General features: G+C 41.0%; 1 protein-coding gene across 1 annotated transcript in view; it reads right to left on the reverse strand.

The window, feature by feature from the left end:
- ankrd50 (ankyrin repeat domain 50) overlaps positions 1-24,451 on the reverse strand; it is a 42,399-nt gene extending 17,948 nt beyond the window's left edge. Inside the window, exons 1-3 of the mRNA XM_004553705.4 lie at positions 24,185-24,451; positions 21,785-22,898; positions 3,724-3,956 (exon numbers count right to left, since the gene is read on the reverse strand). Of these exons, the coding sequence (XP_004553762.2) occupies positions 3,724-3,956; positions 21,785-22,290 (739 nt within the window). The 5' untranslated portion in view covers positions 22,291-22,898; positions 24,185-24,451. The remainder of the gene's footprint in view (positions 1-3,723; positions 3,957-21,784; positions 22,899-24,184) is intronic.
- Between the last annotated feature and the right edge of the window lie 406 nt (positions 24,452-24,857).

The raw sequence follows: 24,857 nt of genomic DNA on the forward strand, positions 1-24,857 counted from the left end.
TCTAAGTGTGATGGGAAAAAAAGAAAAAGTCAGTCTTGTAGAAGAATTTCCAGCACTGGACTAAAAGCGGAAGACTGGATCCAGACAAAACAAAGACACTGCTAAAAGCATTAGATCAAGGCTTACTGTAGTTCTGCAGGAGGATTTCAGTGCATAGACTAGATAAAGAACTGAAATAAAAGGTATTAACTGTGGAATATGTTCATAGAAATAAAAAGACATCAGCAAGTCTAAACGGAAAGGAAAAACAAAACCAAATATGTCCTTCACTCCCTTCAAGCAGGGACATCACATCTCATATGTGAGGTTGGCACTCTTTTCAAAAGTAGATTAATCTTTTTGAACCAATTGCTTGGCAATTGGAGTAAGAGCTCAACAAAAGCTTGGCCATCATCAAAGAGGCAGTAAAGAGAGAATGAGCTTCAAAAATGGAGAAAAAGAAGATAACTGCCACTTATCAGATTGTTCCACGATGAAACTCACCTCAAACCATATATTAAAAAAAAAAACAAAACCAAAAACCAAAAACAACAGACAAGTACAAACAAAAGAGGTGCAACAAGCAGAAATAGAACTAACAAGTAAAAAACAAAACAAAACAAAACAAAAAAAAAAAAACATATACCAAAGACGAAAATGTTTTTTAAGACTATGTTCCCCTGCTGAGTCCGCTCTGAACATGAAGTGCACACCAGATAAAATCTCACTATTGAAATTAATGATTTGGGCCAGACACAAACTGCTGCCGAAAGAAAATCAAATATAAAACTTCTTCCATCTGTGTTGTCTGTGGACACAAAGTTTTGGAAAACGCTTTAAACTAAACTGATACCAATCCACACGGGTTCCTACACAGAACCTTTTAAGTTAGAGGAAAGCGTGGGTGGGCGTGTCTTTGAAATTATGAAGTGGGCAGCCTGCATCACGGTTGGTTTGTTGAATTACATGCACGATGCCCACGAACGACTCAAAGTGAGACTCTAGTGTCCTGAATTCCTGTTTCCACTCTTATACAAACAATGACTAAGAAACAAACTCACAATGGAGAAACTAGACCCATGGAGTGGTTGGAACTTTTGCACGGAAATAATAATCAAAATAGCTGACAATTCATTTTCTTGCAGGAGACCTACAGCGGGTTAAATAAGTACTAAATGTGTTACCAGTTTTCTAAGTTAATACAAAATGTGCTATTGAGATGAAATTCTCACCAGATGTCCCATCCAAGCCCCACAAGCAAAGAAATCAAACCATAGATGTCCATAAAATTAAGTGTAATAATGAGAAATGACACAGTATTGAACACACTTACTGAAATGTATTTAATACTTTGTACAGAAGCCTTTGGTGATGCCTCCTGTATAGAGAAATTCTTCTCATGCATTGCTCAGGGGTGATTTTGGCCCATTCTTACACACATACCTGAAGGTTTCCTTGACCCCTTCTATGAACTTTTGTTCTTTCCATAGATTTTCAATTGGATTGAGAGCAGGTGTTTGACTCGGCCATTCTAGCAGCTTTATTGTCTTTCTCTGAAACCAACACAGTTTCCTCAGCTGTGTTTGGGATCATTGTTTTGGTGAAACATCCATCCTCGTTTAGTCTTCACCCTCCTGACGACAGCAGTTTCCTATTAGGAATGTCTCTGTATATGTTTTCTATTTATCCTTCCTTTAATTATATGACGCGTGCCATTGTCGTATGCTGGAAAACAGCCCCACACCATGATGGTCCCACCTCCAAACTTATTTACTTTTGGGATGTTATGCAGTGCCTTTTGAGCTTCTCAGCAAACTTTAAATTTGCTCCAACATGCTTTTTCTTTAGCAACAGTCTTGTGTAGCGAGCGTGCATACAGGCCATGGTGGTTGACTGCATTTCTTATTGTTTTCTTTAAAACAATTGTTCCTGCTGATTCCAACTCTTTGTGTAGCTCTCCACAAGTGGTCCTTGGCTCCTGGAAAGCTCATCTGATAATTCTTTTCACTCCTCTGTCTGAAATCATGCTGGGAGAACCTGGTCATGGCCAGTTTATGGTGAAATGATATTCTTTCCACTCCTGGATTATGGCTCCAGCAGCGCTCACTGGAATCTTCAAGTGGTTTTGAAATTCTTCTGCAACCAATGCCATCAGTATCTGTTGCAAAAATAAGGTTGCAAGGTCTTGCAAGAGCTCACTGGTTTTACCCATCATGGGTTGTATATCTTTGGTAATGAGATACCTTTTTATAGGGACTGAACCAGCTGTTATTCATTAGCATTAAGTGGCAGGATTGCTTTCCAATTACTGATAGATTTCAGCTGCTGTCATGACTTTCTAGGTCTTTTTGCACCTCCATTTCTTCATGTGTTCAACAGCTTTTCCCTGTGTCATGTCTCATTATTGCAAACAACTTAAAATATGGACAGTTATAGTTTGATTACTTTGCATGTGTGAATTGAATTGAGGGGTTACCAACATCTGGTGAAAATTTCATGTCAATAGCACCTTTAGAAATATAGTTACTAAGAAAACTGGTGACGCGTTCATGATTTACTTTACCTGCTGTATATATGAAAAGCATATTTTAAGAGTCCTGAAAACAACTTTGAGCGTGACCTCTTAATTCTAATTACACTGTTGCATTTAATTTGGAATATATACAGGAATACTATTTGTATTATCTAAAATGATAAGAGGCAAGCAACATAATCCACTGAAGACAAGCCAGAACATGAACAGACTGCCAAGCAAATTAATTTGCTGCTGGGACTAGATATTAAAGAAGGATGCTTGTTACCTGTCCTATTAATTTTATAGGATTTTAGGCGCACATTATATTGTTACCATGCATTTCTGTACATACTATGCACAGAGACCTAATCGCGATCATACCCGATCCAATATAAAATCAATAGAAATATCAGCACTACAAATAGAACTGCTTTTGGAGAATTTGATCATACAAACATAGGCATTTCATAATTTATGCAGGAACAAAAGGAAGAACGCATGTAGCTTGGTCATCCCCAAATCTGACCGCAAGCACCTCCTGAGGAGGGAGCAGCACAACTATTCAGACTGCTGGGATGTTGTGTAACAGTAAAAAAGGTAAAGTGAGGGCACTAGAAGCTCCCACATTCAATGGCTTTGGAAAGGTAGACGGGGAACACGCAGCAATGTGAGTCTGCAGAGGCAACTTCCTCCCACACAGTTAGGTTTTTGATTAATGTTATGCCAGCTCATCGCCACAGAGTAGGCTGCTGGCCTGACAAGGAGATAATAGCAGTGGGTATGGTACAGTGTCACAAGACAAGGAAAAGCTGCATCTCTTACAGAAGTCAGCAGTGGTGACTAATCCCTTCAGGCATGTCATAATGTTAGAAAGCATTCGAAGCAGTGACAAAAAAAAAGAAAAAAAAAAAAAAGAATGATGCTGCAGGCTTTGTTTGTAACTGCTGTATTTTTTTTGTCAAAATGTGTATTATTAAATCTGAAAAATGGTTGCCATCAAGCGGAACAAGCATACAGCAGTACTGACAATTGCAAGTACTTTCTCATACATCAAACTGTCTCTTTTCAACAGCTCAGCTCAGTTGTAATAATGGTATCATAGTGATTTTGACAATGATGTATTGATTTTTAAAAAACTACATGTAACACCCTAAAGCTTTTGGAAAATTGCCTCTATACTTGGAGAACAGTTATCTTAACTGAGCAACGAGAAAAGTTGAACCATTTACCTGTGAACAGTTTGGTAATGGCTTTGTTCTGTCGTCGTGCGGAGCAGATGAGCAGCAGCCAAGGAGGCAGAAACTCATGGTGACTGGCCAGGAGCTCTGCAATGGTCCTGGGAGAACCTGGGGAGGACCTCTGTTCCCCCTCACCCAGCTGACTGCCTTCATCAATGGAGTCCACAAGCAGGAAGAGTGCCTGCTGAGGAGGCTTCACACTCAAGAGAGGCAGGAGTACACACCTGATGAAAAAGGATGAGACATGGAAGGAGAAAGAAAAAAAAAAATCTGTTACAATGTTTTCATCTTTTTGATTTTGTTCAATTGATGACATAAATCATCTTCTTTCAGGGGTTGCCACTGCAGATTCTGGTCTCTAGCATACTCATCTGCATGTTCCCTTTCACTACTTCCATGAATCTTCTAATTTTCTGCTTCTTCTCCTGCCTAGCAGCTTCATATCAAACAGCCTTGGTACTCTACATATGTCCAAACCATGTTAAGCTTGCATCTTTACCAGCTCCACCTGTGGTGTCCCTCCAATGTACACTAATGTAATGTTGTTGGCCACTCCCAGTAAAAATCTTAAAATCTTCAGTTCTGCCACCTCCAGTTCGGCCTCCTGTCTTTTTGTAGCATGTATTTAAAGTCATGTACCTCCACTCTTTGCATCTTCCCTGTTACAACTGTCTCCCTCTCATTCACACACACATATTCTGTCTTGCCTCCACCGGCTTTCATTCCACTTCTCACTAGAGCATACCTCCAACACTCCAGACCATCTTCCACCTGCTCCCTACTCTGACTGCAGATCAGGGTCATCTACAAACATCCTAATCCATGTAGACTCTGTCCTGACATCATCTGTCAACCTATCTTGACATAAAGAGTAAAAAAAACAAAAAAAAAAAAAAAAAAAAACTACCTAAACCTTGATAGGTCAGTGCATTGTCACTTTTATTTTTTTATGTTGGTTTAGCTAGCTAAATTCTATATTCACTCTTATTTACCCAGAAAGTGATGCATGTTTTTATTTCCCCTTCTAATGAGCTCAGATATTCATGCTTATGAAATAAAAACTGTTAGTAATAGTAATAAACATACTATTGACATTCTCTGCACAGCAAGTGCTTCGCTTCAAGATGAATACAAACAGTTGGTCTAATACAGTGAAACAGTGGCTTTACAAGGACACAAGAGTCACAACACAACCAATTTCAGTTAAACTGTTTAAATAGGGAGAGCAAAGGTGTTTAAGTACATCTCCATCCAGCTCAAATTGGATCCATTAACAGGCCTGCTACCGATGATCTGCGCTCAAAGAGAGATTTACAGATGATACAATCACTATAATTCGTTCGCCTACCACCCCCCCCCAGTGAAAAAACTTTGCCCGACAACTAGATTTTCAGCTTTGAGATTATGCCAAAGATGCGGAAGGAGAAAAGTGTTTTGCAACTTTAACCACAACTAAACATGGATATTTTCTTCAAGTCGAATCTCAACTGATCTCCCAATAACATTAAAATTGATGCCTGAACATTAACATCCATTAAAAAAAAAACAAAAAAAAAAAAACTGTAGCATTCAGTAAGAAAGCAAATGTGTATTTTAAGCATATGCCACATTAACCGTTTATGAAAGTCCAAATGTAAGTGAGGCATGATTCTGCTTCAAGGCTAATATGCAGATCACACATAAATGTACACTGAACTAATTTTTGTTCGCAGGACTTCTGTTCCACTGTGACTGCAACTAGTTTGAATCCCCCATAAGATGTCTGCCTGGGGAAAATGTCATCTCCTAATACTCACAAAATTGCTTCCAGCTCAGCTGGCTGTGATAAAGGATCTGAGGATTTCATATTAGTGACATTTTACTCTGGGTCTAGGTTAATTAAACATTTAAAGGAGGTTGAACAAATTGATTACTCAACATAAAAACTTGACTCAAGAGTAGACGTGGCTGCGGGGCATTTGAGGATCTTTTAGGGTAGCTGCCGCGCAGATAAAAATCAGTCACCTTCCGGATGATGGGATGGTCTCTTTAACTACCACTCTTCTTTAATGGAACTGACATTGCTTGTAAGCGTTGTCATAAAACACCAAGACGCAATTTTAACAAGATGTTTTTTGGATGTTCAACAGCCTGTTACTAACCCTGCGGCTGCAAAGACATTCCCTTTTTGAGGTTCTACCATTCAAGACCTAAATTTTACTTCAATTTATTGTCCGTAATGAACATGAGTGCAGGAAAAGCCATGTTATTTGGGATGCAATTTCAGTCTAAAATACAAAAGACGCCACTTCTACAATTAATTCTTCTTGAATACTAAAAGAACTTCGACTAAAAAAAAAAAAAATCCCCAAAACTCTGATAGAATAAAATAAATACCGTATTTCCCGGACTACAAAGCGCACCTGAATATTAGCCGCACAAGCTAAAATCAGGGGAAAATCCTGTTTTGTACATACATTAGCCGCACCTGACTAAAAGCCGCAGGTGTTTCAATGTTGACTTATCATATGTAAGAGAATATGCACAAAGGGAATTGTCAGGAAAGAGATGGCTGTTTGGAGACACACCCCTTTTATTAATATTTTGAAAAACAAGTTATGGGTACATATTTGCACATGTAGTACATAACAGTAACCTACAGCACACCAGAAAAATAGATTCGGACTACCTTTTAGGCTCAGGTGCAGTGACACGGCTTTAACAAGAAGAAAAGTCAGTCATTCACCATCTTTCTCTTCTTCCTGCGCTCTAAAACCACCAAAGTCCTCTTCTCCAATGTCGGAAACGAACTGGCTCAGGATGGCTTCGTCATCCACTCTCCGCTTCTCTCCTTCGTTGTCACTTTCAAAACCAAAGAAATCCTCATTGTCAGTGTCAGAGTCGAACACCCTCAGAAGGGCCGTGGCGGTGTCCTCCTCTCCATCATGCAGCAGTCCAGCCCTTCAAAATCCGTTGGTGATCGTGGATGTTTTCGCACTTTTCCACACTGTCAGAATCCACCGGTGGAGTTGGGCATAACTTGCTTTTCGCAAGTTTATCGCCGCTCGTCATCCACGCCTCCCGCTGAATGCGTAGCGCTACTTTGAAGTTTGTTTTTCGTGCTACTTCGTACGGCACTACGTTGCCTGGCGGACGGACATGTGACTAACATACCACTCTTGAACCCCGATCCTTCCGCCAGGCAACGTAGTGCCGTACAACAGCGGAACAAACAAAACAAATCGTCTTACGATATCACAAAAATCATGGAAAATCCATAGAAAAGCCGCACCTGACTAAAAGCCGCAGGGTTCAAAGCTTGTGCAAAAAGTAGCGGCTTATAGCCCGACAATTACGGTACTTTTATGTTATACAGAAATCTGACAATATGGGACTCGTATAACACCCTAACTTCTAGTATTCAGGAAATTAAAAGCAAATCCAATGTCTATTCTATTCTATTGTTGTTTCGATAGCCCAAGGCAATCTCTTCAAAATATGTTCTTTTTTCTAAACAGACATAACCTCCAAATTACTGATGTTATAATTGGAAAAGTAGCAATCAATCATAATTAAAAAGCTGGAATTAAAAGTTTGTTCTCTTTTAATTGGTCATTTCAGTACCAGATGAAATCCGTCCAAAGTCAACAATCAATAGTTATACATGTTTCTGTGAATCTTCAACTTTTGTTGAAGACTTTACAGAGAAATCTGAACTCTCAACAGCAAAAAAACAAAAAAACGACAAAAAAACAAAAACAAAAAAACAAAACAAAACAGAGTTATGGTTTTATAACCTTCACACTCCAGTGTGATGCTGCTCAGCCTTTGAGAAACACAATCAATCACTCCTTCTTATGGTCGCAGCCCGCACAGAACCTGCAGTGCCATCTGGGAGCCCTGCCAAAAGGAATGTCCATCCACAGGGGTGACTGTGTGTGTCAGTGTGTGAATAGTCATGTTTGAGGCCATGTTGCCTACTGAGACAATCAAATCCACAGCGACAGCAAGCGGTCGAAACAAAGAGCCATTCTTCTCTCACTATTCAGCTACTTTCGGGCTGTCAAAGAGTCAAAAGACAAGGACTGCAGACAAAGGAAACTTAGCGGGATGTGGGACATGGAGAGAAAATGAGCTCAGGAAAAGCTGATTTAGTTTGCCAGACAAACCTGCAGCATACCTGGACCAGAAAACCAAAAGTATTTAAGCTTCACATGGTGGTCTCTGACTTTTTTACCAACCTTTTAGTTCTTGTTCAAATCCTTAACATATGCCCAACCCAATGCCAATTGCCATTTAAGTCTAGAGCAAAAAGGAAAAGAAAAAGTAGAAGAGGGGGATGTGAAATGCACCTAACACAGTCACCATCTGTCATGTTGTATTCGCGACTGCGGCAGCCGTCACTCCCACCACAATGGTCAAAGCGAAGCTTCCAGTGAAGATGTCTGGGGCGACAAGGCAGCGCTGGGCACCGAGCCAGTGCCTTGTAAATTTACGCAGCTCATTTTAGAGAGCTAGCCCATACCCACACACTGTATGCACACCAAAACTATGATTAGAAAATAAGATCCATGCATGGCCTTGACACTGCTCTGTTAATTGAAGAATAACCAGCAGCGGAGTTTAGCTCTTAGCTTCAGACAGATCACAACACGGAGAGATACCGACAAAGCTTTCCTCCATAATGGCTTAAAAAGACAAAAGTTGAAGCGAGGCCTTTGCTTTTAAAAAACAAAGCAAAAAAAACCCCCTCTCTCTCTTCATTTAGTATTGAGTCAATTTGGAGGAAGCCTGCTTAGCATCTTTGCAAAGTCAAGACAATTTAATACCACAGAGCTCAATGACATCAGCTGACTCATACACCGGCTCATCCAAACTGAAAGGGACGACTATCTTGCAGATCGTTTGCTCACAGTTTCCTTTGTGATTCGTACATTATGAATTATATTACTGCAATCATCCCGTCGAAAGTAACCACACTGACAAGAACAATAAGAGTGACTGGTGCTGTGGGCAAAATGTTCTGAACAAAGAGGCTCACACACTTTAACTGTATTCTTCCCATTATGTTGGGATCGACCATATGGTCTTGTTTCCTGCTCAATCTGTCATCATCCAACTCCAGTTTCATCTGATTGGACATAAATTGCAATTCTATGGGTTTATTACAGACTTGGGGAAAACATTTATGCACTGAAAAAAGCTGGACTTTTAAGCTTTAACAAAAACAAAAAAATGTGGTCTGATCCAGAGTGGTTACACAGGAGCAGAACAGCACTTATGTAAGCTTTGGACTGGCATATTTACATTAATTTGAGTTGAGTTATTAGACAGATAATCCTCTGAGGATGTCAACCTTGCAGCAGAAAACTAGTTGCTTTTCAAAAATACTGAAATGGGCATGATAATCATTTGTTCAAAATGACTGAGCGGAGAATTAGGTGATGTTAAAAAAAAAATCCCTATTAAACTCAAACAACTGTATTTTGTTGGAGTGGAATATGAGCTTAAAACATGTCATGACATTTTTCTGATTAACGGCACCATTTTATTAACATCCCCCCTGACATAAAGCTACTCTGCACACACTTCTCGTTCTCTATGTGAGCTTGTAAGAAGCAAGTACGGCCCATGATTCAATAGCTTGCAGAACCTCATTTCACATCAATAACTTATTCTCCTCATTTTCTGAATGACTTATCAGTCTCTTATGTCGTGGTGGATGAATTCTCTTCATTTCAACATTACTTCTGTCCGTTGAGGTTCACAGGCATTTAATCATAGTTCTTTTTAGCTACGAGACAGTTCATGATCAACTCCGCAAAAAAGCCCATCACCAATTTCGCTGCCCCTCAGCCACCTTGCTTGACAGGTGGTATGAGAAGTTTAAGCCAATAATGATGACATGAGGTAGCCTTTGTCAGTTGCAGTTGCCAACAACCGAGATGACAGTAAGCGTTTGGTTTTTGCCAAAGTGGTGCTTTGCCTTAAATTCAGACATCTCCACTTTGGTCTCATCTCTCCAAAGGACACAGCGGTCTATTAGTTTATTCAGATCCAGGTTGGCAAGCCTTAAAATGTGCTGCTATGCTGTTTTTTGAGAAAAGAGGCCTTTGCTTGACAACCTTTACAAGCAAGCCATCCTTGTTGACTCAATTTTTAATTGTGCCGTGATCAACTTTTAATATGCCAATTGAGGCCTGTAGTCTGTGAGACCCGATGCTTTTGGGGTTTACCTAAAGTTTGGACTGCATAGTCCAACCTTTAGATAAATCTGTTGGGGACATCCCCTCTTGGGAAGATTGTGGAATTGTGTTAAGACACATCTGAACTCTCCTGACCTGTAAATGGCACAATATCACACACGCTGATGATCAAGTAATCAAGTCCATTTGATTATCAGCACATGGCTACTACTTACTGATTCTATAGGAATTAAGAGAGTAAGGATATATTTAGTTTTCACAAGACTCTGCAGGACTGTATGTTGTTTCATGGACAGGGCTGAATTACCGTATTTTCACAACCATAAGGCGCACTTAAAAGTCTTAGATTTTCTTCAAAAAGTGCGGCGCGCCCTATAGCGCAGTGCGCCCTGTGTGTTGTAAGGAGGACGTAGTAGAGAACACCATGAGAACGCTAAAGGGTGAAGTGTGTGCGTTGACTTTATTGCACATACCTGTATAAAAGAACAGGTATGTGCATTATGCAGGACATCGTTGTTTTAACAACCCTGAAAATGGCAAAGAGACACGCTTACGAAGCACAGTTTAAACTGAAGGCCATCAGCTACGCGGAGGAACATGGAAATCGAGCAGCGGCGAGAGAATTTAAGATTAATGAATCGATGGTTCGCAAGTGGAGGAAGCTGGAAAACAAGCTCCGGCAGGTCAAGAAGACGCAGCTGAGTTTCCGCGGACATAAGGCGATCATCGAGCAAAGAACGAGCGGGAGAAGCGTTTCGACGGTCACCATTCGGCTAAAAGCAGTTTCACTTTCACTTTTTATGAAACGGTGCCATTTTTCCATCCGGACCAGGACTACGGTAGCGCAGCAACTTCCAGCGGATTATAAGGAAAAGCTGGCCATCTTCCGCTCCTACTGCAGCAAACACATCGGCGACAAACACATCCAGCGATGGATGACCGATGGAGACCACAGTTTAACCAAGAGTGGAAACCAGCGCCGGGCGAGTTACGCCACAATTTGCCAATGGATTGTAGATGCTTGGGCTAACATGTCTGCTGGCACTGTTGTTCGAGCTTTCGCAAAAGCCGGCATCATTTCCGAGGAGCCGCACGGCACGGAAAGTGACTCTGACAGTGAAGAAAGTGAACCTGGCATGTTTGATGAAGATTTAGCGCAGCTGTTCAATTCAGACACAGAGGATGAGGACTTCGATGGGTTTGATTGATGATAAAAATGTGAGTACCAAACTTTGTTTTGCTCCTGCTTTATTTTTAAATACGCACACTTGTATGCTTGTGTGTTGTTGATGATGACGATTACTGGTAATAAAAATGTGAGTAAGGTACCGAACTCAGGTTTGCTCCCGCTTTATTTTTAAATACGCATACGGTACTTGTATGCGCCCTATGGTCCAGTGCGCCTTATGTGTGTGTTAAATACAGTAATGGCACACATAACTGAGACTGCGCCTTTTAGCACAGTGCGTCTTATGGTCGTGAAAATACGGTATAATAGATTTATAATTTCGATTTAAAAAAAAAAAATTATGACAATTTATTATTTATCCCACCACTTTACTCCTGACTTGGGTATTTAAATTACTTCTTGATGGATTGCCATTCCAGGTCCCCAAAGGACACAGTCTGTTGACTTCGGTGATCCCTTCACTTTTATTCCAACACCACTTTGAGGTTGACATTTCCCGTTTGGAGTAAAAAGCCAACTAAGATGGCTACTATTAACTTCGGTGATCCTTTGACTTTTCAAATAATGTCATCGTGAACCACATTAGCACACCCACACAAACATTTTGCTTAAAACGCACCACTCTGTTCATGTCTAGCCTGACAAAGCCACCAGTATGTTGCACTAAGTGCACCAGTATGGTACATTTAGTGCTGCCTAATCAGCAAAAAGACATTCGAGTTGTCTCTTAGAAAAAACAGTAAACGTGTAATCTAAATAGAGATACCCAACTGTAAAGCCTCTAAGATTGTGTTTACATCCTGTAAATATATTAAACAGATTTCTTACAAAATATCAATGTGTTCAGGACTAATTTATCTAAAATAGAAAAAAATACCACATCAAATAACAGAAACTGAAATTTTACACTCATCAGCCACAGCAAATAAACCACTGTCAAGAAAAGCAAACAACCTTATCGCCTCACAATCCAGTATTCAGCTAGAAAACCTTGGCATTCATGTGAATTCACTCATCCCAACAAATTCTTAGTGAGCATTCAATTTCCAGTGTTACTTTCAGAAGGAAAAAGGTGAGAGTTCAACAGCCTTTCAGAAGAGAGACATTATTTTTGTCAGGTGGAGGAATGAGCTAACTGTGGAAGTGTGACCTTGTCTAAATCTAAGGGTAACTAGCATCTTAACTGAAAACCCCAATCCACAAAGGCTCCAACCATCACAACTAAAAGGGATCAACTTCTGACAAATATTTCCATCCACAACCAGACAGACATATGACTACTGCCAGAACTGCAGGTAGACCTGGGGCTGGGTGACCAAATAATTTAAGTATCAGTTCTGCTTTGAATGATTATGGAAGTGGGAATAATGCGAAAATTATTACTGTCTTGCATTAAATTTTGCTATGAAGCACTTGCAGCAAATCAAGCGCACACCTTTCCTTTACAGCAGAGAAATTCAAACCCACACTAAACTCACTTGCTGCTTAGAGCAGCTTCAGCCAGGATGACGGAAAGCCTTCGGTCAACAAGACGCATCTACAGGACGTAAATCTCTCAAAGTTTCACAGTTAAAGCTGTAGGTGGGTTATTGGTTCCTTAGTGTCTCCAAACTGTTCAGGGTCTCTTACCCAATCCAACTTTCAGATGTCTGCACCAGCTCTCTAATATTCACCCACTGGCTGCTGAGCATGTCTCAAGCAGGCATCTGAGTCCACTGCCTCCTGGGGCTCTCTCTTCGCCTCATCTGCCCCCGCAGACATTCCCAGGTGGAAGCAGACTGCCAACGACCGGCGGCTGCCCTTGCGAGGCAGACTTTAGAGTCAAAACAAAGCCTAGTTAGGGCCCAACTCCTCTTCTTGATGAACTTGTGTCCACCACCACCCTTTACATCTTAATTTATTAATTTTTCAATTGAATTATATATTTTTTAAAAGATTCCCTATAAAAAAAGATTTTTTAAAGGCAGTTTATGGACAACCATAAAACAATAACAGAAAAAGTATGACAAAATATGTGAGTATCATTTTTGACAGCTTAATGACAACTCTAAGACCGTAGCTGATCTGGTGTATTTCTTCTTTTATTTAGAGTAATTTGAGACAGCATTATTTTTTGAACATTGTATAGTGTTCACCACATTTGCAATAGGTGGGGGTTTATGTCAGGCTATAATGTGGGCATACAGCATGAAAAGCTGCACCTACTTGTGCCATTGGTAGAAAAATGAATTACTATATTGACGTCTTAAGTATCCGAGGATTTGGGAAAAGGGCTCCGACATCTCAGCCATGCTCCACTTCAGGCCACGCTTTAGCCTGTGGCATCAAAACAGGTGTATAAACCTTGAAGGCAGATTATCTGACATAACACAAAAGTAACAAAACAAAAATCATTTTAGAAAAGCCCTGTAAGTATTTGAAAAGTGTTCTCTTCAGCGGTTCTTTAAACCTGCTGGACAATGCAAGAATCTGATCTCTTCTTAATGGATTTGCACGATCAATTCTGCGCTGAATCCCTCAGCAGACAAATGCCTCCTGCTTGACCGAGAAATGGTGTGTTGGAGACTGCTTGGTCAGGGGGAAGTGAGAAGCATATGAAAAGAGATCCAAGTTGCTTTCATGCAAAAACAGCTACAGCTTTCAAAGGCAAGTCCGAAAAGAATCTTCTTAATAGACCATTGCTAAAGTGATAAAGATTAGATTAACTAAAATGTGAGTCTTATGACTTTTATTTTTTTATTTGAAAGCATCTCACGAGACTGATCACACACAATGACTACACTGTTCACTGTGTGAGAGTATTATAGTCAACTTATTACCCAAAGTAATTCCAATTGTAGTTGTTCAAAATGGACCAATTTCTTGGTAAATTATAATAAAACGGGATCTCCTCATTCAACGTTATGCATCTATATAATGATGCTCTTTAATGATTTGACAAAGTGTAAACACACTTCTTTCATTGCCACCATGCATACCTCCTCATACCATAACTATTCCAAATCCCCCCGAGCTCTTCCCAACCCAGACGAGGTGTGCATTCCTGGCCAGCTATCCAATACCGTCAAAGGAATCTGAAATTTTATCCTTTTTGGGCCCCCCTCCCCTCCCTCTTGTCCTCATCCAGTACTCTGCTGTGCTCCTGCTCTCTTCACACACAGATGTACACAGACCCACAGCTGGGTCCATGCAGCTTAAGCACACAAATACACACAATGGGAAGGATTTCAGCACTGACAGGTAAACCTTCAAGCAGAGGTTTTACCTGGATTCACAGATTTCTGGTAACAAAGGGCAGCAGAGTGATGCTGAAGCTTTCTGCTTTCTAAAAATAATCTCAATATTCGATTAAAGCCCCCGAGAAGTGCTCCAATGAGCAAAATTTGTCTTTGTTTTTGGTCCCTAGTTGTTTCGATGGGTTGAAAGTGGGTGTCCGTCAAGGTCATCGTAAGCTAAGGAGCTTGGAAAGACAAGCATCTGGACTTCTTTAAGTTTCTCGAATACACTTCAATAGAATAGAATAATCCTTTAATTGTCCCACAAGGGGAAATTTGGTTGTAACAGCAGCCAAAAAGACACATATACAAACAAACAGTACACAGGACACAGAACAGAAAGATACACAATTTTTCTTACATATTTACATTAAGGACAATGGTTACTATATACAGAGAGTACTGTACAGTTATTAAATTAAATAAAGATAACTACAGATAAGAGGTAAACCAGGTTGTAGTCCGAATCTGTTAATTAACTTATTGCAGTTTCAGCACAGATGTAAACATCTATGTTTGTTGGGAGCAGTTCTGATTGTACAGTCTGACAGCTGCAGGGAGGAAGGACCTGCGGAAACACTCCTTCATGCATCGAGGATGCAGCAGTCTGTCACTGAAGCAGCTCTGCAGTTCAGCAACATTTACATGCATGGGGTGGGAGACTCTGTCCATCAGAGATGTTATTTTGGCCAGAGTCCATCTGTCTCCCACCACCTGCACTGGGTCCAGGGTGCATCCCAGAACAGAGCTGGCCTTCCTGATGAGTTTATCCAACCTCTTCCTCTCAGCTGCCGATAAACTGCTGCTCCAACATACAACACTGTAAAAAAATGACAGATGCCACCACAGAGTCATAGAAGGTCTTTAAAAGCGCTCCCTGCACTCCAAATGACCTGAGCCGCCTCAGCATGTGGAGTCTGCTCTGACCCTTCCTGTAAAGAGCATCAGTGTTGTGGCTCCAGTCCAGTTTATTATTCAGGTGAACACCCAGGTACCTATAAGAGTCCACTATCTCAATGTCCACTCCCTGGATGTTCACCAGTGTCAGTGTGGTGGGTCTGCGTCTCCAGAGGTCCACCACCAACTCCTTGGTTTTCCCGGCGTTGATCAGCAGGTGGTTCTGCTGATACCAGTCAACAAAGTCCAGAGTCCACTGTCTGTACTCTGAGTCGTCCTCACCTGTGATGAGGCAGACTATGGCAGAGTTGTCAGAGAACTTCTGTAGGTGGCAGCGTGGGGAGTTGATGGAGAAGTGTGCAGTGTAGAGGGTGAAGAGGAACGGTGCCAGCACAGTTCCCTGTGGGGCCCCAGTACTGCAGACCAGCATGTCAGAGACACAGCCCTGTGTCCTCACATACTGTGGACGTTCTGTGAGGTAGTCCAGTATCCACTGGGACATGTGGTGGTCCCACATGTGGTAGGGCTTAAAAACTGGGACTCTCCACCAACTGCTCTTAGAACTGAAGAAGCTTCTCGGATGAGAGGTGAAACATCTTCAAGGAGACTTAAAGAAGTCCAGACACTTTTCTTCCAAGCTCCTTAGAATTCAAGTGGGTGGAACTCTGGTGGAAAAAGGTGATCTCATATTCATCTCTACCAATCAGGGTTCTGCAGCAAAATGCGATGACAGTTGTGGGATTGTTTGCTTAGGTTTCCAGACCATTATCAATCAAACGGGTTTAAAGCACACCCACACAATCCGGATGAGCCACAGAAGACTTGTCCAGTTTGTTTTTAACCCTTTTCTTTAAACCATTCAAACACTAGAAAGTCTTAGAAGTTTGCTTGTATTTAATTTGAAAGTTTCAAATTGTAACTGACTCATCAAGTTTTCATCAAGTTTTCAGGGGCTTTAACCATTTAAGTAATATGTCAGGCAAACATTCAGCAAGTCTAGCTTTGAAAAAAGCTAGGATTTGCTGTTTTCCTCTGTTCCAAGCCCTAATAAATTAGAGACTTTTATTTAGACTGTGAGATCATATGGAGATTTAATCTTGGGTTCTACAAACATGATTTACATTTTCCACAATTATCCAATATTCTGTAGACTAAATGAACAATCAGAAAGGAGCTCCACTTCATGAATGAGTATAAACTTGCAGCAATGCTGACTGTGAGTGTGTGAGGGTAACAATTACATGAATCAGTTTTGTATATCCACATGCAGCATGTAGGCAGACATATCCACAAACAAATAAGCTCTAACAAAAAGTACACACATAGCCGGTGGTGTGGAGACAGACGTTGGCATTAGATTGCTGAGTCATCGGTGCAGCCACACCAGTGCTGCCATTTCTCCTCATCTGTTCTACTGGAGCTGATGCGTCACACTGGGAGTCTTTTTTTGGTTTCTAAAATGTGGGCCTAATCTGCAGCGAGTTTTCCACAGCCGTGCACCACATGAAAGCCAGCGAGCTGCTTTCATTTAAGGTCCCTTAACCCCAATAAGCACGGCCGCCCAACGTGTAACAGTCAAAAAGTCAACACAAAGAGAAAAAAACACCGCAGAGCTCCCGCTTGGTTAGTTTTACTTCAGACTCGGGCAGCCAATATGGGTGAGGTCACAGTTTTACGTTAATTTTATATTATTTAAAGCTTTCTCTTGTTTAGGTAACAATCAGATCAGAGGCCTTCGCAAACGTCACTACATTTATCTCTCTGGCATAATCGGTCACATGTCAAGATGCTTAAAAAGGAAATCCCATTGTTGCAATACTGTCTAAAAAAAATGACTAGGGAAAAAAAAGGTTTAACAATATTCATGAACTCACCGGAGGCAAGAACAGCTGATCTAATTTTTCTTTAGCTTTGACTGATGTGACTATTTTTCCAGAGTATCAACAGTTGTTTGGAACAAAGCAACAAGCAAAATCTTTTACAAAGAACCGTCTGATGAAGCTGCCAGAAAATCAACATTTCTAACCATCTTTTAGGAAAATCTCAAAACTGCATCATCAATTTCTTCCACAGACAATTCTTCAGGGAATAAAACATTGCCAAGAAAGTTCAAATCTTTTTCACCAGTTAAAGCCACAGTCATTCATCATTTCTGAAGTCTGTGCCCTTTCTATAAAAATAGAAACTCATCCAGCTGCAATTCAAACTTAACTCCTGCTTACTGGATAATAGCCTTACAACAGATCTGCATATAAGTCACACCTACACTAAAAGCCTGCTTTGTCCCATCAGGGGAAAAAAAAAAAAAAAAAAAAAAAAAAAAAAAAGCAACTGTTGCCTGTCATTTGACCAACGCGACTGAGTTAATTCCACCTATTCGAAGCCAGCTCTTTTGTCCTGAAGGGAGAAAGTGACGCATGTTGGATGACAGGAGGCTGACTGGTTGTTTAAAAATCACAAACTGATTCAAACGGGAGGACTCCAGTCAAAACATGGCAGTGGCCTTTGATAGCGCTAAGACACAGACTACAGAAGAAGCGATAAAGACAGAGGAATGTGCTTTGGCTTTGTCTGGAAGTCGAATCTTTGATGATACACTGCAACTCAAGTGTCAAAGCCTTTAGATAGCTCTGACGGCAAGCAGTGAATGTACCAAAGTTTATTTTATGAAGTTTATTGTCTGAACAAGACACACGCTGGCACTGGCAGACTTGAAGCACACAAAGGGCAAATTAAAAGGTGAAACTGCCTTTTGATGCAGGCATGAATTAAAAAAGACTTTATAGAAAGTCTGGCTAAAAGAACTAAAGTCATGATAATAATCTATTAAAGGATTTTTTTGTTAATGTTACGATTAAGGCCACAGATTTTTCTTTTTTTTACTGACCTTCGGATTATTTCCTTTCTATTATTTTAGGCCAAAAAAGCATTTCAGATGTTTTTGTCTATCCAACATACAAAAAATAAAAAATAAAAAAAACAGGATTTGAGAAACTTGAAAGCATAAATTCCCATGTAGATTTCTGAATTATTGCTTTTCTGTGCCTCTTTCCTGTATTGCCTCCACTGCTCTCTGTTTCACCACTTGCTCCTTTGCAAACTTTACAGAGCAGTTGACAGACAGGTTAACTCATTCACTGCCAGCCATTTTCAAATCAGGTAACTCCCCACTGCCAGGGTTTTTGAGCATTTTTACTCATTTTTGAAGAGCCACAGAAAACTGTGTGTTATGATCATATAAACGCTGAACCTACCAAAATGAAGAACAGACTCTCTTCTTTCATCCAAAAAAAAAAAAAAAAGCTTGTTTCTACCATTTTCCATTCTTTAGTAATCAGCTGTAGAAGAGAGGTGGGTTCCACCAAAAATGCCTGTTTTGACCAAAAAAGGGCGAAAACGTGCTTTTTGTGAAAAATACATTTCAAGCAGAAAAGTGCCTTTGACACTAATATTTCTTGCTTTGTGACACCTCTAACATATAAAATAGTTTTTCACTTCTATAAAACAGAAATAACACTGAGAAAGGTTATGTTTTATCAAAACAATTTATTTACAAATATATGAAAAAATAAAATGTACATACGTATTCTAGCCCCTCCCATTGAAAAACGTAATTGACGTCTATAGACGTCAATGGCAGTCAACGTAAGTTTTTCAATTGACGTCTATAGACGTCAATGGCAGTCAACGTAAGTTTTTCAATTGACGTCTATAGACGTCAATGGCAGTGAATGAGTTAAGATGGAAATTCATCCGATTGAGCAAATTGGACTTAAGAGCGGGGGAAACAAGGAAAACCTCCATCGACTGCTCTTTTCCGTCATCGTCGAATCACCGTTTGCTGTTGAATCGGTAAAGTTACAAACAACTGCAAAGAAATGAACAAAACTTGTTGTGTGCCAGCGTGAAATGCCTCCAAAGTCCTGACCTTTCGTCATTAGCACTCTCCGTGCTCCACACGCAGGTTTACGGATGCACTGCTGACATCTGATCTAGTAAACATGAACTAACATCAAAACTGAACTGATCTGTCCTTTAACAGAGATACTGGACCGACAGATAAGTATCCAATCAATGAATCAATGAGTAGATAATCAGGTAAATTTTAAGAACTTGCTTTAATTCTGTTTATTCACTTGATTGCCATTTATTGTTAATTTAATCATCATGTCCACAGGACCCATCTTAAAATGCAAAATTGTTCTAGTGATACTTAAAAATTAACTCTACTTTGAAGATTCTTCATTTAAATAGTACATTTGCTTCTTATTATTAAAGTCACTGCTCATGCTACATCTGTTTGTAACCTGTCAGCAATAAAACACTGAAATTAAGGATTACAACATAAAAATGTGCAGGGATTTATTAAAATGTCCAAATTTTGGTTAGTTGTGGTATCGGAGTGGAAGTAAGTGGACGTAAACCCATGTAAACCCATTGTATTAACACAGTGCTGGTGATTACTACCAAAACTGACTTGTTTGTCTTTGACTAGGCCAAAGAATTTTGCAGGGCCTCTTGCACTCACTCACTAGGTAATGTTTAAAATCACAGCTGGAAGGCAGGGGAGGAGGAGGAGGGGGTCAACAGCTCCTCAAAAAAAAAAAAAAAAACAAAAAAAAACGTGTTAAACAAGACCCTTAACTAAATTAAACTTGTGTGACTTTTATTGCAATAAATGTGAACCCAAAGGTAGTTGAATCAAAACAAGATGTGAATCCCTGTGTAAACGTTAGTCCTGATGTAAATTACTACTCATAGAATAACACTGTTCCACGTCCTTCTTTGCTTTGTACTTTTCTAAATGCCACTGCCAGATGCAATCTTGACTTCCTGAATCCAGATAGCATCTCGATCAGCAGGGGATCTGTTCAGATTTTTGTGTACAACAGCGCCTGGGATGCTTTTACACCTGAGATGGCGATAAGGCATTTACTCAACTGTTTATGTGGCTGACGAACACAACAGTCAGAGATAATAAGCCTTGTGCCTTTGTTGTCTGCAGATTTAAAGCCTGAGGTCTCGAGTGTTACAGAATATTTGCTTAACGAGGCTGGGTTCAGTGAAGTGTCCGCAAAAGGCCCTCAACATTCAGAGTGACACAGAGCAGAGCTGAAGTGAAAAATCTGTCCCTGTTGGGTTCAGTCTATTTTTCAATGTTTCTATGATAACCTGTGTTTTACCTCAGAGGGGCAAACTGAAGTCTGAATCATTGGTGGAAGCCTTGTGATTACAAGACGATGACAAGACAAGCATTCCCTTAGGAATGAGTGGGTTTAAAAAAAAAAAAAAGTGGGTTAGGTTGACTCTGGTGAGTAATTGAAAAATGATTTACCTTACTGAACATTTGACCTACTTTTCTTCCTGTGTGTGATGCTGAGATGGTACAATAAGCATCACCAGATGGCCAGATGAGAAACGTGAGCGTGTGTGTACAGTGCTGCATTCCAGCCTGTGTTGCATAGACGGCCTGACCTATACTGTGTAGACAAGTCGTGCAAGTAACGCACACACGCAGCTCCGTTTAAAGCCCCCGTCTGCAATAACAGTCCATCTTGATCGTATTACATGTCCGGGCAGGGTGCTCGAATCCCACAAGCCTACTGTACTTCAGCCTTACATGTGCACTTCATCATCTTGCACAGTGTTGGACTGACCCAGGTGAACCTAACAATCACAGTTCAGTTCACCCAGGTCAGTGAGTCAGTGCTACTTCAAAGCTTCTTTCTCATGAGTCTCTCACCTCGTGAGCTAAGCTACAACTTAAAAATATCTGACCTTTCCTGAATCCGAAGCCAAGCAGGGACAGTCCCACCCAGCATGTCGCACGGGGGGGACAGACAAAACCATGACAAGAAATAACTGGAGAGGCTACTGGGGCGGAGCTATGTCATGAGTGTGTGCAGGGAAAAAAAAAATAAACGGGGGGAGGTGCATCAGGGTCAGGAGGTGGAGAGGGTAGGTTTGGGGGGGATGGGCTGACTGCACTTTACATTTCTAGTCAAACCAAATTCCTAGATTTCCGTTACTACCTGAAACACCGTTTTTTTAACCATTTCTTTTTTTTTTTAACTTAAAGTTGCAAGAAGATATGAAGAAACACTTAATAGGCAGATTTATATTTTCCAAAAAGGAATCATAATTCAGGTAATTTTGTGCAGTGCTGCAATAGGTAGCTGTTTCAGTAAGATATATAACTGCATCAGTTTATTTTTTTTTAATGAATCAACAGGAAAAAACTGATAGAGACTGAAAAACAGGATGGTGGTGTACATGTCTAATCATCCAGTATTTAACAATGAGATAAAAGCTGACAAAAACAGATAATAGTCACATTGGGCAAGCTGCAAAATTTGCTTTTATTATCAATGTTGACTAATTGATTAAGCAAAGAATGAGGTCCTGTCGACATGGATTAGTTATCCGTCTCACTATAAAGAGGTGCTAATCTGTGAAATCATCTGCTTGCAGTCATACTTTAACTGTGTGAGTGTGTGTGTCTTTACCTCTTGAAAGCCTCTGTGGGGTTCCTCTCGCACTCTCCAGGCTGCAAAGTGTTCTGCACAGCCGGATCGCGCACCTTTTCCTCATATCCTGGCAGTAGCCCGCTGCGGCAAATCTGAGCCACCAGACCTCGGATGAAACCGCCGACGCACAGCGTGTCCGAGTCATCTGCCCGGCAGAAGTGGAAAGCCAGGCTTTGCTGGTGTAGACCGCGGTGGGTTCCCTGGGCTGATGTGGGCCATAACAGCTCTGTACACAGTGCAGTTTTCCCACTCCCTGGCCCTCCCACCAGCAACACACCCCAGGAGCTACCCGACTTTGCAGATCCTGCTGTGAGGGTGCCAGGGTTGGACGCACTACCACCAGGTGCCAACGGGGGCTGTTTACTGGGAGTGCTGATTACTCCACTGAGGTTGTTGGTTTTCTCCTGGAGGCAATGCTGGATCTTATGGAATACCCACTCCCGGCAGTAAAAGCGCTTCCCTTTCAGCAAACTGGTTTGGGCCATTTTGATCTAGTGCTGCTGTTCCACCTATTCCTCCTCTTCAGGTTCCCTTCATTACGCCCCTTCACATTTTCATCTCCAACAAAGGCTGGCTTTAAATTCGAACATCCATTTTGTCAGGTGCAAAAGAAGGATGCACTTTAGATGTCCTTGGTTTTAAGAAGCAGCGAGAGTGAAGGCAAGCTGGGTGAAAAGTAGAGAAAAAAGCAGAGTCGCTGTGGATGGCAGGAAAAGCAACTGAGCTATGAAGCGTTAGAGAAAATGTAGGTCAAACTGAAAAAAGGAAGTTTAAAATTGAGGTTTAAACCATAGATTTTCCACCAACTTTTTCCATAGCTTCCCCACTGGTTGAACTAAGTGCTCCTTGTTATTATGAATGTGTTGCCTTAGCATGGCGCTGGGCATGGCAGGGCACTCGGCTCTTGAGTGCATCCACTGGCAAACTCAAGCCACCGCTGCTTGATAGAATTAGCCATGGAAGTTACTGATATATTTCCACTGATGCATTTCAGATGCCACCGACCAAAAGGGTGTTTCCATTACATTAACATGGAATAGACTGCCAGTGCTGAATGGCTTTCTCCAATAACACACTAAGCCTGCCTCCTTCCCTGGAAAACAGAAACAAAATGAGAAGACACAAATTTAAAAAAAATCATCAATATGTCCTAATTAGTCAAGTAAGCAGTTGATGAGACATAGTTTACTCTCCTAGAAGCAGGCAGTGGAAAACACAAGTGCGTAATTTATTTACACATCTACTGCCCTAAAGAGTCTCCATATAAGCTGAAGCAGTTTGACACCATTTATCATCATGCACAGTACTTTTACAGATATTTTCCAGCCTACAAAGAAGAGTGAACTCTATTTAGTGAGCTACAAGAGGTGGGCAAGCTGGTTTTTCGGTGCTTTCATCCTCCACATCCCACATCACTGCCTGCCTGCCCTGCAACTAAATTCTTGGCAGGGGTTCGTCCAGTTTCTCTAGTCTATCCACTGATCCCCTCTTCCTTCCTATGTGGCTTTAAATCCCAAACAGTCCACATCCGTCCTGAACTGTGAGGGGGAATAAAGTCCAAGTAACAGGACCCCCTTTCCTGCACGTACAAAGGTCGTTAACATGGGCGTAAATGTAACATAACCGCTTTTTTCTAAGGTTTTGCAGCAATGATTAAACTTTAGAGGGCAAAAAGGCCCATTGAAGCTCTCACCGAGAAGATTCTGGCACTTTGGTGGTCAGCTGCACTTTAACCATCTTCCTATTTAGTTGTTCATCATCGCTGTTGTTTCTATACTGGACCAAATGCAAATATTCCCCAGTCTCCCCAGCCAAGAAATCACACGCTTACACACACCCAGAGGCTTACACGCACACGTGCGCGCGCACACACGTAGTCTTGCTGGTTACTTTGTAACACTGCCAAATAACAAGGGTTTACACGGGCTGCTATGCATTTCCACATTTCTGTTTTTCTAAGGCGCTCCCCGCCGTCAACACAAAGCCTTCCAAATAAGTGTTCAATACATCAAACCTTAGCTGTCTTAAGACGGAAGGCGACCAAAAAAACAAACAAAAAAATACATCCATCAGAGAAAACGACATAAATTCACTTCAGCTGACTGGAAAGGAAGCGCAAGTCTTTTGTATAGCAGACAAACCTCACCCATTTCTAATGGGATACAATTTACACCTATGGGGGCTTTTAAAAAATGACTAGACCGGCGAACAACTGCATTTATTAAGAAGGAAAAAATCATATAAAGGCTAACTGAAGACGGTCATGTTCCTACAGCCCACCAGAACTGTTCCTTCAACTTCAATTGAGCCAATTGTGGAGCGTTTCTCTGTCTTCGCTAGTTTTAAATGTCTCACAGTCCCAAACGGTTTTCCTCTCACCTCTTTCCGATTCCTCTCGCTGTTTTAGGGGGGGGTAAAAGGGATTGCCGTGTCCGTAGTCTACACCCTTTCTGTCCAAACCAAAGGCTCCGAATAAACCACACGACCGTTGCTCCCGGCGTAATTCAAAGCCCAATTTTGTGCATTTGAGCAACGTTCACGTCTTTCTTTGAATCGCTCCTTTCTGTCGGTGTCGGCTCCTCCTGCTGCCCCTACACAGCTCCACAGTGAGCAGACTGACTCTCCGCCTCCTAACACTCTACATTTCTCCCCACTGCATGCAGAACACACGCTAATGAGTGGCGCAAAGCTTTTTGGGATTTGTAGTTTTCAACCTTTGGTCGCTCTTCATTGTGTACAAACAGGTGGTTCAATATAAAAGCGGAATAACAACTGCAGATGAATTATTTTCTCATGGAACAGTTATTTCGCTTTAAAGCCAGGGTGTCAAACATGTGGCCCGGGGGCCAAAACGAACGGTACAAACCGGTACAATAATGTCATTACAAAGACTGGTTCTGCTCATATCCAATCCAGTTTTTCAATATAATGTACTTCCTGTTGTGGAGATGCTAATTATACTAGACAGGTATGAACACTTTCATTTTATGACAGGTGAGCACACCTGTCAGGTTAAGATCCCAATGTTTTTCTTTGATTTATAGTTTATATC

Source organism: Maylandia zebra, linkage group LG2, assembly GCF_041146795.1.
Source record: "Maylandia zebra isolate NMK-2024a linkage group LG2, Mzebra_GT3a, whole genome shotgun sequence".
Lineage (NCBI taxonomy): Eukaryota > Metazoa > Chordata > Actinopteri > Cichliformes > Cichlidae > Maylandia > Maylandia zebra.